This window comes from Tiliqua scincoides, chromosome 4 (genome assembly GCF_035046505.1).
Source record: "Tiliqua scincoides isolate rTilSci1 chromosome 4, rTilSci1.hap2, whole genome shotgun sequence".
In the NCBI taxonomy this organism is placed as follows: domain Eukaryota; kingdom Metazoa; phylum Chordata; class Lepidosauria; order Squamata; family Scincidae; genus Tiliqua; species Tiliqua scincoides.
This window is the reverse complement of record NC_089824.1, coordinates 17,207,061-17,219,851: the sequence shown is the minus strand read 5'-3', so window position 1 is coordinate 17,219,851 and position 12,791 is coordinate 17,207,061. Positions and strand designations below refer to the sequence as shown.

The window sequence follows — 12,791 nt, the reverse complement described above, 5'->3', positions numbered from 1 at the left end:
GTGAGGAAGGACAACTGCTGTTCTCCTGCTAAATGTAGGTGCCTCTTCGAAAGGTGCCTCTTTCCCAGTTAGCAGGGGAAATAAATTGTGATTGTGGTATGCTATCTTTTTGAGTTACATTAGAGATTGCAAGTTTTTATGCTTCACAGTTCTTCAGTGGATTCAGTTCATTCACCCTGACCTTTCAAACACCAATAGTTTGTTCCTCTATTAATCTTCAGCAGAAAATATTTTACCACTGAATTATTTACACAGGTATTGCAGTGGGCATGAAGCTGTTTTTTTCCCCCCTCTCCCTTTTGCAGATCAAAGCAAGGCTACAGCCAACCAACCTCATTTAGAAGGTTATCTCTGGAATAATGCTGTGGTCTAAATAGTTGCCTCCCCAATTGTTCTTATTATGTCTTTATTTATTTTTCTACATATTGTATATTTTAATGTGATATTTGTATGCCACCTTGGGCATTTGCTTCAGCATGTGAAAGGTGAATATAAATCTTTTAAATAAATAAATTAGAAGGGGCTGCTGTATTTCCAGGCCATCAACCCAATCCTAACCAACTTTCCAGCACCAATGCAGTCGCAATGCCACCCTAAGGTAAGAGAACAAATGGTCCCTCCATTGGCACAGTTGCATCAGTGCTGGAAAGTTAATTAGGATTGGGCTGCTCATGTTTCAAACGGACAAATGGGAAATCATTGATGTCACAACCAAGGAAAGCCTCTATCATTCTCTTGCCAAGTGCTAGGATCAATTGATTCAGGAACATTTAACTTGAAGAAGAGCAATTCTTGTTAGGTTCACAAGCTTTTATCCACTCATATGTAACAACTTTCTTTAAAAGCTAGTAACCCTTACTCCCTGATAGCACTTTTTCAAAGAACCACAAAACTGGACTTGCAAGGTAGCAGCAATAGAAAAACTGTTAGTGCTAAGCAGATGGAAGCTCTAAGATACAGTGTCGAGTGGCGTAGCTAGGGGGCGTGCAAAGCACTAAGTTTTGCAGGAAGTCTCACTGTGACATGCAAGTGGCCCCTTCCCCTCCCCTTCGTATGCCTCCATTTTGCTCCCACTACCCAGAATGGCTCTGAAGGGGAGGGGAAGGAACCACTTTCACGCTGTAATGCCAATGAAAGAAAAAGTTGCATAGCCAAAACGTGGCAACCTGAAGAGCATCTTGGATTACTTTAACTCCCCCTCTTTTTCCGGAAGGTTTCAGAGTAACACCTCTTATCTCCTACTTTTATTTCCCCTTGTCATTTTTTAAAGCTACTATTAATATTACTGTTGTTACATTTATCTTCTCAGAGTATTAAGAGTTTGGGGGCTTAGAGGGTACAGGTTCATGCATGATTCATTATGAATCAGAACATTCTTCCCATTATTATTCAAACCCCCCAATAAAATTGTTAATTAAGAAACATTTCTAACGGGATACTGAAATGAATTGGAAGCTATTTATAAAAACATAAAAATGCGAAACACAAGAGTTGTATTCCATATGATCAAGGAGTACCAAGAGTGTTGTAGTGTGCATCTAATTAGATGAAATATAAAACACTCAAGAGATTGATTTATACTGTGGAGTCATGTGGACTGCAGTGGAGCAAATTATCTTTCTTTTTCTGCCAGGATTCCCTTTGATTGTAGGGTTTCTGTAGCACATGCCAGGGGGCGCTGTGGTTAAAGTTACAGTAGTACCAGCATTTTTTGAACTTAATTGGGTTCCCCTAATTCTTGCTGCAATGGCCATTGCATATGTATGATGATGTTTGAAAGACCCGCTTGATTCTTGTCTATTCTTCTTCAACTATATGTACTATAATGTAACACCACAGTTCCATTATGCTACAGTAATAATCAGCATTAATAATCAGCATTGTCATTAGTTGCTCTTGGGTTGTAAAAGAAACAAAAGGCGTTTACTAACTTCTAAAGTTCCTGTTATATATAAATACTGTACACCTACACTCATACAAATGAATTCTATTTTAATAAAACAATTCAAACACTAATGCTGTAATCCAGTGTTTCTCAAACTGTAGGTCGGGTCTGTGGTTGTGAGCCAATTTCAGGTGGGTCCCTATTCATTTCAATATTTTATTTTTAATATATTAGACTTGATGGTATGTGACTACATTTGGGGAAATGTTACAGACCTGTACTTTTAATAAGCTACTATGTATATCCTTTTAACAATGATAGTAAATGGGACTTACTCCTGGGTAAGTGTGGGTAGGATTGCAGCCTAGGATTGTTAAAAAATTTCCTGCTTGATGATGTCACTTCTGGTCATGACATCACTCCCAGTGGGTCCGGACAGATTCTCATTTAGAATGTGAGTCCCAGTGCTAAACATCTGAGAACCACTGCTGTATACACTTGTTAAACTCAATGGGGCTTACTTCTGAGTCAACATGTACATATTGCAATGTAACTGTGCAGTCCAGGCCGAAGTTGCAGCAATGTTACTGCTATGACAGTGTGGGGTGATCAAGTGGAAGTTCCACTTGGGTATTTCTGTGTAGAGTCCACCTGGGCAGAATACCTGCAAAGGGAATTCTGAGAAGACAAAATAAAGTATCCTACCATATATGTTCTCAGAGGCAACAGGTTGTGTGAGTGTGTGTGTGTGTGTGTGTGTGTGTGTGGGTACAAAGTTTTTCCCTTTGTGTGCCAAATGTCCATAGTTTCCGTCACACCAGTTCCTGGGTGAATGTGTGAGTGCAGACAACATGAGGCCATAGAGGTCCATGCCATGAGTAGTGTAATCTGAGGCCTGATCTCCCTGGCAGGGACTTTTGTCCTGGTGCTAGTAGGCTGTGATTGGCTGCCAAATATAATCTCTAGCCTCTGTTCTGCCATAGAAAGTGGATGAGGCCAAGGGGATGGCAGAAGGTGAGATTTTTCTGGTGTTTGCCCCCATAGTTGTTCCCTAGAGGCTTTCCTCTACCTACTCCAGCTCTGTCGTTGGCATAGCTTTTATCTGATAGTGGGGGCATGTGTGTAATCTGAGGAGTACTTAGGATACAGTGTATGTCAAGTCCACCATGTCCATGTCTCCTCCCCATTTTGGCTCGCTCACTGGCAGAAGTTGCATCTGAGGTATGTTGACCTGTTGTGCCAGTGTCTGGGGCTCATCCATCAGCTGGACAGCTGCCTCAGTGGGGCTGTCATTGTGCTGGAACACAGATATACAGCATGGTGTTTTCCACTCAGACTGGCATGGCATTGGTCTAGTATTCCACTGATGGGGTGCAATGCTATGCACACTTTTCTGGTAGTAAGCCCTATTGAACAAAATGGGACTCATTTCTAAGTAGATATGCATACAGTATTGGATGGCACTGTAAGTGATGGTAAAGGTATCAAAATGAAATGGTATAAACAGGAGGGCAGGAGGTCTGGTCTAGAGGGTAGAGCCTCCGTTAGCCCGAAGATAACATCAGAAGGTTGCCAGTTTGAAGACACCGGCAGCTCCCTGAACAGCTGAGAATGGCAAGAACTTGAAGCAGCTAACAAGCCCAGCTGAGTGATTCCACCTGCTCTTGGTGTGAGCAAGAAGCGTCTTAGCTGTCCTCCATGTGAGAGATGGAGCTGCTTGTCAGCCTGCCTGGGAGAACTGGAGGCCAGAAGTGGGACCAAACCAGGAAGATCCATTCTGAAATGTTGCTGGTTCTTGAAAGAGAGAACCTCTATGATTGTAAAAATTCCCTTAAGGGATTTAGAAACACCTGCCTATGTAAACCGCCTTGAATACAGTCAGAGGAGTAATCTGATGACCAGAAAGGCGGTATAAAAATACCTAGTTGTTGTTGTTGTTGTTGTTATTAAACCAATAAAAGTGGACAGTGTTGCATCTTGGAGTTCCTGAATAGATAATTTTAAGGAAAAGGCAGATTGTTTTACTCTCTCTAGTTGGGATCTTGTTATTTTTGTGTAGCCATGGTTATAGCCTAACCCTCTGAGCATTCTTAATCAATCAATGGTGTTGCTAGGGGAGTGAGGGCTACACTGGGTGACAAGCATGGGGTGGGGTGACATCACTCCTGGCCAAAATTTTTAAAATCTTGGTATTTTCGATTAATACGATCATGTTATTTATTATTCAATGTGTAATTTCATGCAGAAAGCAATGAAACAAACCATGATGAAATATCTCTATTCCACCAAAAGTTATAGCCAAAAAACCAACGGGGCAGGGTAAATCACCATGCCCACTGCCCAGGGTGTTGTCCCACTCATTGCATAAGAGGTGGTCCATCATGGTGATGATGCACTGGCCTCCCACACCAGATGACGCAAACCCTAGTGGCGCCATTGTCATCAAAGGTGTTACCCAAAATGGGAGTAAGTACAGCCATTGCAATAAAGCACGAACACTCCTGTTGTAGTAGTTCTAGTCACTTCAGTGCAGATCAGTATGGGTTATATCCATGGCAGTCTGGTGGGAGGTGGTGGAGGCAAACTCTGGTTGATTTTTTCAGGTGCAGAAACCACTACAGAACATTGCAAAGCAAGCACAAAGGCAAAGCAAAAGATGGCTTTCAGACAAATTAGGAGAGTATTTCCCCATACTTTTGCAAAGACAGATCTTCAGGTGGTGTTCAGTGCTCCTTTCGACTTGCGTCAAGCTGCAATCCACAACTAGGAATGAGCTGGTCTTGCAAATTCATGCAAAGTACAGGAGGCTTGGAAGGCATGTCATTTGTTAAGCTGAGAAGCTATGCTTGACCTTGAGAGAAAGATAATAGACTAACATAGATGGAAGGCCGCCAGCCATGGAGAACGGGAACAGAATCTCTAGACAAAATACCAGAAAATCAGCCAAAACTATGGGACAATCAGGCCATTAACACTCAAGTGGAAATATCTGTGGAAATTATGTTCACGGATTAATGACTCCACATTCCCCTATGTGTTGTACAACACAGCTCCACAGGGGCAAATGGTTGCATTCTGCTCTTCTTGGAAAGGAGCAGAATAATATCTGGAAAAATATTACACCTGAAGTAGGGTTTAGCCATGGCTATGGGCCCAATCCTAAACAGTGTGTGCCGGCTTATTGCGGAGCCCTGAGCACCTGCGGAGAGCTGGAGCTAGCCCAGCGCCAGCCAACGCTAGTGCCAGTGGAACACCAGTGCTCTGCTACTCTGCGGTCACCTAAACTGCCAGGCAGCAGAGAGGTAGGTGGGGGTGTGGGGGGAGGCAGGAGGAGGGCAGGGAGGAGGCATGCTGGGGGCAGGGACTGGGGTGGGAGGGAGGCAGGACTGGTGGAGTCCTTATTTTTGATATAAACTTGTAAATAAATAAAAAAAATTAGGCCCAGGAGGTGAACATATTGTGGACTTCCTATTACTGAAACACACCACCGATTTGTATTGGACAACATCATATTAGCAGTCTTATTTTTGATCCCTTTCCTAATCCCTGCTAGCCGACAAAGAGGCACTTTTTCAAGTGGTGCTCATCTTATATTTGGCAGGGGTAGAGTAACTGCCCCTCTTTGCCCCACCGCAATCTCTTTTCTAGTGGGAGTTTGCTGGTGTTCCTCCTTAGCCCTTTTCCGACAGGGAGCCATTTAATTATTTGATTTTGTCTTCTAGATGCTCCATAATTTTATCTTTAATTATGCTTTCCGCCAGTTTACCCAGAGCAGATGTTAAATTGACTGGGCTGTAATTTCCTGGATCCCCCTGGATCCTTTTTTTGAAAAAAAAAATATATTAGTGTTACATTAGCTATCTACCAGTCCTCTGGCATGGAGCTAAATGACAGGTTACATATTTTTGTGAGAAGATCAGCAATTTTACTTTTGAGTTCTTTAAGAACTCTTGAGTGGATACCATCTGGACCAATGGACATTTGTTAATGTTTAATTTGTCAGTACACTCTGCAACTGCGTCCCTTGTAGCTTCTCAGGTCATCGATCTCTGTCATGAAAAGGCCAGTTCTGCCATAGGTAACTGCCTTACGACTTCTGTAATGAAGGCAAATGCAAGGAATTCACGGCACAATCCTGAGCTGCCTGGCACCCAGAGGAGCCGCAACGCTAAAATGGCCTCATCCAATGCATGCCAGGCAGTTGCCAGCATCTCCTCAGGGGAAGGGAACACCTGGGGCTACTTAAGTCTGCACTGGCTATTTCCAGCCCAACACAGAGTTCAGGATATGGCAGAGCAGAGTTCAGACACTGGCAAGTTCATATCTGCTTGGGGGATATGTGCAGCAACACGTGTGCATTCTACAAATGTTTGAGGAGATAGCTGAATCAACACCACAGAGTATCATAACCAAGGTAAAAGTTTAGACTAGGTGGTCGACAGCAGGGGTATCACAAATAAGGCACGTGGGCCAAATACAGTCCCCCAGAAGCAGCCCCTGTTATAATTGGGCTCTCCCAGCTTGATAATTGGGATCTCTCTTATCTTGAATATGAGCAAGATTTTCACATTTTCTCTTCTCCTTTGCAGCTAATGAGTTTCTACGTGAGAACAAAGTGCTTATTTCTGACCATCATCTGCTTCATGATGTCACTTCCAACCCTCAGCAGGCACCACGAACATTAAATTCGGCATGCTACATGAAACGAGTTTGACATCCTTGGTCTACAAGGTCCCTATCAGTTATTCGTACAGCTGCGGACCTCTGCAGCCCCGCACCCGGGACAAAGCTCCACGATGGTGCCCCCCGCAGGCTATCGCCGCCCCCCTGCGCAGATATCCACCCCCTTCACTCACCAGAGGCTCATGGAGCCTCGTGCAACCGCAGCCCATGCCAGAGAAACCTCTGTGAGGTTCCCTGGCGCTATAAACTGTGCTTCCAGCAAACCAGAAGCACAGTTTCCACCTCGGTTGGGAGCCTCAGAGAGGCTTCTGCAGGGTCTTAGCAGCCTGCGCCTGGGGCATTTGCCCCAGGGAAGTCTATGGTAGGCACGCAACTGATTTCATAGCTAACTAATACATACTATTGATGTTAAAAAAACAAAAACAATAGTGAAATGTTTGTTAAGGAAGACCCTTCCTAGTTTTTCCTGCACATGCTACAAATACAATGTTCATATCCAGAAGCTCTGATTACCAGTTGCTGGAGGGAGGTTATCTTCCTTGAGCTCTGCTTATGAGCTTCCAAATTGATCGGATCCAGCTTATGCAGCTCTTATGTTCCCCATTCCTATGTTCGCTGATACATCTGGTTCGTAACAAGTATAGAAACTCAAGTGTTTGCTATTACTGTCCATCTCTTCTAAAAGAGCCACGCAATAGATGTTCTCAAGTTCCTGCGGAAGGTCTAATCAACAGCCTGCCCATCTATTCTCTAGCCTTGTTGCTAAGATCCTTTTGCCAGAAGCAATCTGTTCACAGGCATTCTAACATTCCTCCCCCACCCACCCCCAGCTGAAAGAGGAGAAAAATCTGCTGACATTGATAAAGAATTTGAGGACAGTTCCTATAGTTTCTGCCATTCCTTTCTTCCAGTGGACAGCCTGGGACCATTATCTGAACTTCATTTCCACAACAAAAAGGCAACATTCTTCCCTTAAAAGATTGGGCTGTTCACGCTGTCCTTGGCACTTTGCATCATAATTGCACTTGTGTACTTGTCAGACTTCTCCTTTCTCTCCGAACTATCTAGGGTAGTGTTTCTCAAACTGTGGGTCAGGACCCACTAGGTGGGTCACGATCCAAGTTCAGGTGGGTCCCCGTTCATTTCAATATTTTATTTTTAATATATCGGACTCGATGCTACCATGGTAAGTGACTGCATTTGTGGAAATGTTACAGACCTGTACTGCTAACAAGCTAGTATGTATATTCTTTTAACAATGATAGTCAATGGGACTTACTCCTGGTTAATTGTGGGTAGGATTGCAGTCTAGGATTGTAAAAATTTTTCCTGCTTGATGATATCACTTCCCATGGGTCCTGACACATTCTTATTTTAAAAAGTGGGTCCTGGTGCTAAATGTGTGAGAACCAGTAACCTAAGGGGCTCCCGTGAAAAGGGCACATGTGTGACAAATTGCTATAGGTTCTTTTGTGATCTTTCAATTTGCAGATTGCTATGCTGGGGGGAAAAAAATGAAAGTAAGGTTTGACCTGATCTAAATCATGGCAAATGTGGAGCATTGCCACCCTATTTCCCTCTCTTTCTGCATTATAAGGAATAACTTTAAAATCTGCACCGGGTGCAACTTCAGTTTCTCTTTGGACAAGAGGCGGGCCAAGTCACACAACCAGATTGGCACACCTGCATAAGCTGCATGGACCTAGGCTGAGCTGGGCATACAATGACAACTTTGGTGCCACTTCTGTTACATTGCTAAATAAATTTTTTAAAAAACAAACCCAGGCCTATACACATTTTTCTGTCTTTAAAGTTAGATATATTCTCGGGTATATTTGGGGTGCTGAATCCAAGAATGGCATTGGTTTTGCTCGACTGGCTCTAGTTTTGGGGGTGCGACATAGTCACCTTATACACTGATTCAAGCAGCTTCCTTGTGAGGAAGCGATTGCGTAGGCTTCCTCATGAGGATGCTGCTTGAATCAGCATATAAAGTGACCCCAAAACAAGAGCAAATTGGGCAAAACCAATGCCATTTTTTGATTCAGCACCCCAAAATATCCTAAATTCATTCAGACATTCTTGGCAAATAAAAAAAGTTTTTTCCCCCTTTGGTTATATAAGAAATAAAAGCAATAATTGTTAAATAACGTGGTATTGTTTCTCTGAAAGGATCAGTTGCCTAGATTGGGTGCTTCCTACAGACACTGGGCACATATGATTCCCACACATAGAAATGTTGCTCTCCATCCCTCTCCTCCCCCACCTCCCACTACACTCCCCACTTTCTCTGGAATGATATCAAGGGGGGTGGGTGGGTGAGGGGTGGAGATTTGCTGTGCAGGGGAACCACAGTGGCAACAAGATCAGTCCCCAGGCTTCAAAACAAAAGGCATGGTGACGAGAGGAATGCTAGCAGAGATCTACAGGGGCTTTGCTGCATCTCCAATTCTCTCCATCCTGCCGCTCCCCCAGTCTTGCTCAATGAGGCCCAGCTGCAGGGATGAGTGCAGGGAGCTTGAGGAAGCTTTCTCCAGCCTGCTACTGGATGACATGAAGCAGAGGCTGCTCCGAGCTTTCCGAGGACAGACCTCAGAGGAAGCCTGGCTCCCCCAGCTGCTCGGGTCTGCAGCCACGAGCAGAGGAAGGAGGATGGTGGCTGTCCAGGAAGAACTGCGCAAGGCACAGATCGAGAGAGACATTGCTTGGCTCCGAGTAGAGCTGGTGAGTGATGTGGGCAAGTGGCTGGCACTGTTTCTTGGGGGTGGTCTGCTGCTGGGCTGCTGGGCTGCTATCAAATCTCCCATCACAGACAGGGCTTGCTCTGGTCAGTCTTGCTATTCGTTGATTCTGTTCCAGCAGAATCCTATGCATGTCTAGTCAGAAGTGTTCAGTGGGGCTTAATCCCAGGACAGTGTGTCTGGTTGGCAACCTTCAGTCTTGAAAGACTATGATATAAGCCTACAGCACCCGGTATTCCCAGGCGGTCTCCCATCCAGGTACTAACCAGGCCTGACCCTGCTTAGCTCCCAAGAACAGACGAGATCAGGCATGTGCAGGGTAACAGTGTGTCTAGGATTCACAAAGTGTGTGTAGTCTTTGTTACACTGCTACCTCAACTCTTCCTCTGACCTTTTGAGGCATGATGTTCTCCCTTTTATCCTCACAACGGCCCTGTGGGGTAGATTGCCCTTTGCATGTCTACTCAGAACTAAGTCCCATTGTGTTCAATGCAGCTTCCTCCGAGAAAAGGGTGTACAGTATAGTGTTGCAACCAAACTCACACTGCACCTCAGTCAGGAACTGGCCTGAGACCAGCTGCTGTTCTCTCTGTCTCAGCTCCACTAACCTCCAGCGGAGAGTAACAATTCTAATCTACCTTATAGGACCGTTGTAGGGACTTCTGAAATAATATCTGAAAAGTGCTTTGAAAGCTTGAAATGCAGTATAGAAATGCCAAGTATTACACAAGCCTGCAAAACTGTGGGTCTGAAAAACTTCTTTCCCAAAATTTATGGTGGTTTTATATGATTTTGGGGTGCTGATTCCACAAATGGCATTAGCTTTGCCCTATCACGCCTAGCTTAGGAGATACAGCATAGCCTTGTTGGTGAATGTTTCAAGCAGCTTCCTTGGCAGGAAGCCATGTCATAGGCTTCCTCATGTGGACACTGCTTGAACAATTCACTAATGAGGCTATGCTGTATCTCCTAAACTAGACGTGATAGGGCAAAACCGATGGCATTTTTGGAATCTGCACACCAAATATACCCAGGAATAGGTCTAACTTTTAAAATAGCAGAATATGAGTTGGTCTATGCCTCTTTGGCCTTTGGATGCTAAGACAAAATGCATCTGATTCCACAAGACTTCAGCTTGCTTGGTCTGTGAATTGTTGTCCCCTGGCCTTTTAAAGTTTTGGTGGTTTTTAAAAAATCTTCTGCACACTGTTTGTGTTCTGATGCTCTAAAGATGTGGCCATCTTTCAAAGAAAATGGCAGCAGTGTTAGCCACTTTGCACATCTCAGAAAGGTGGAGTGCAAATATTTTTAATCAATCAAAAACATTATAATTGGTAATACTGTTACAATTGTATATTAATCGAAGGATACTCTTACCATCTGGCAGCTTGCGCTGTAATGTGGGTTTCCCTGGCCCGTGTGCATACAGCTGTAGTACAGGTGGGCTCTCTCTACAGTCAGATGCTTTGGGGAAGTAAAGGAAAGAGTCCCATCTACGTACAGATGCAGATGCAGGCACTATGCAGACATTCAGGTGAACACACATAGGTCCCTTACATTTGTGCTCATTGTACAGAGTTCAAACCTCTGCATTTGGCCTTCTGATACTCAGTGGTAAGGGAAATGCACTCTGTACTTGCTCAGAAGCACTTCATCTGTACTTACTACATGCATGCCAGGATTGAGCTGTGGTGCCGAAAGTATGCCACTGCTGAGTTCTGATGCTAATTAGCTACCCAATCCTATCCCCAGCAGCTCTGCTGGGTGCAGCGGCACCAAAATGGCTATCGCTGCATCCAGCAGCACCACCAGGACTGCTGGAGATCTCCTTGGGGGAGGGGGTCCCCTTTCACCAGGAAAAGTCCCAGGCCACACAATGAGGCGTCTCAAGTCTTTGCTGGCTATTTTGTTGGTACAAATTTGAGGGCCTCTGTGTAAGGCTTTGCAGCCTGACACATAGAATACAGTGGAGCAGGGCTCCACAGTTCCCACCCCTTCCTGCCCTTTTCCAACCACACCCTCCCACTGCCCCAAAATACCTTATCGCCACCTGGAGCTCTTCTCTTGATCTGGGCAGCTTCTGTCCAGTGCTGAGTAAAGCGTTAACTGGCACTGGGCCGGCACTGGTGCTCCTGACACTCTGGGTGCTGTAAACATGCTTTACAGCATGTTTACAACACCCAGCACCGGCTCGAGCTCAGTGACAGCACTACAGGCCCTTAGGATTGGGCTTTAACTCCTGCTGAATGATGATCTTCTGCTCAAAACAATTACAGATATCTTCTTTTTATTCTTTCTAGCTGGAAATGAAGTCCCAGAATCACCAGCTTGCCAAAACTCTGCTGGATTTAAGCATGGAAATACAGAGACTGAGAAATGAAACGGACTTGTCAGCAGCTCTAGAATCAAAGACACTGAATGTTGCTGCAAGCCCAGAATAATAAACGGTTTTTCAAGGGATCAAGTCTGAAGATGCAACACACATCCCATCAGTGATTCCAACAAAATCTGAAGATTACGTTGCACAGTTGGGTACAACCTGGTAGCAGAATATGACCTGAAAATTAAAGAAAACTCTGGGGAGCAGGCAGGCTTATTTGTATATTGAAATCTGATACCCCATTTACAGCCTCAGCAAAAGCAGAGAAAAAGAATGGGGCATCTACAATGCACAGAGTGCCTCTTTAATTTCAAACAATGGCTGCATGTTTCATCTAGCTAGTCAGAAATATTGCCACAAATCCAGACCCCAAAAAGATAGGAGATCAATACGGAAAATACTGGAATGCAAAGATCTGGTAGTAACATAGTTTGGATCCTCTCTGATAACCAAATGAATATATATGCCAGTTCCACTGAAAATGGCTATAGTATGTCGATTTCATAGCTTTAGAATCTACACTCGTATTCTCTCACTTAAAAGTTGAACTTGTTTAAATGTTTAATGCTGTGTCATGAAAAATAACTGTACTCTGTAATTTCTTTTTCATTTCTTTCTTTTTTGAAACATTTCCAATAGTATTTCAGATTCTGCTAGCAGTACACATTGACTGAACTTTTTTCTGCTACAAGCAGGGGGCTGAACTAGATGACCTTGTGGGTCCCTTTCAACTCTATGATTCTGTATGAAAGGGAGAAGAATTTCATTTGCTGGCCACCAACCATTCAGCATGCATTTGTAAGGGGCATTGTGTGCAAGGGCCCAATCCTATTCAATTTTCAGTGACGGTGTAGCTGTGCCATTGAGCCGTGCACTGCATCCTGTGGTGGGAAGACAGTCACAGAGCCTTCCTCAAGATATGGGAACAGTTATTCCTTTACCTCGGGGCTGCATTGCAGTTGCACCGGTGCTGGAAAGTTGGATAGGATTGGGCCCTTACAGTCCAATCCTATCCCCAGTGGCTCTGGCACCAAAATGACTACTGCTGCACCACCGGGGCAGTCAGAGGTCTCCTCAGGGGAAGGGGACTTTTTCCCCTTTC

The 12,791-nt window shown here is 44.4% G+C and overlaps 1 protein-coding gene across 1 annotated transcript; it reads left to right on the top strand.

Moving 5' to 3' along the window:
* Positions 1 to 8,962: 8,962 nt before the first annotated feature.
* Positions 8,963 to 11,750, top strand: AARD (alanine and arginine rich domain containing protein). Its single transcript, XM_066623325.1, has 2 exons — positions 8,963 to 9,292; positions 11,610 to 11,750. Exons 1-2 carry the CDS (start codon positions 8,963 to 8,965, stop codon positions 11,748 to 11,750), a joined length of 471 nt encoding a protein of 156 aa, XP_066479422.1.
* The last annotated feature ends 1,041 nt before the right edge of the window (positions 11,751 to 12,791 follow it).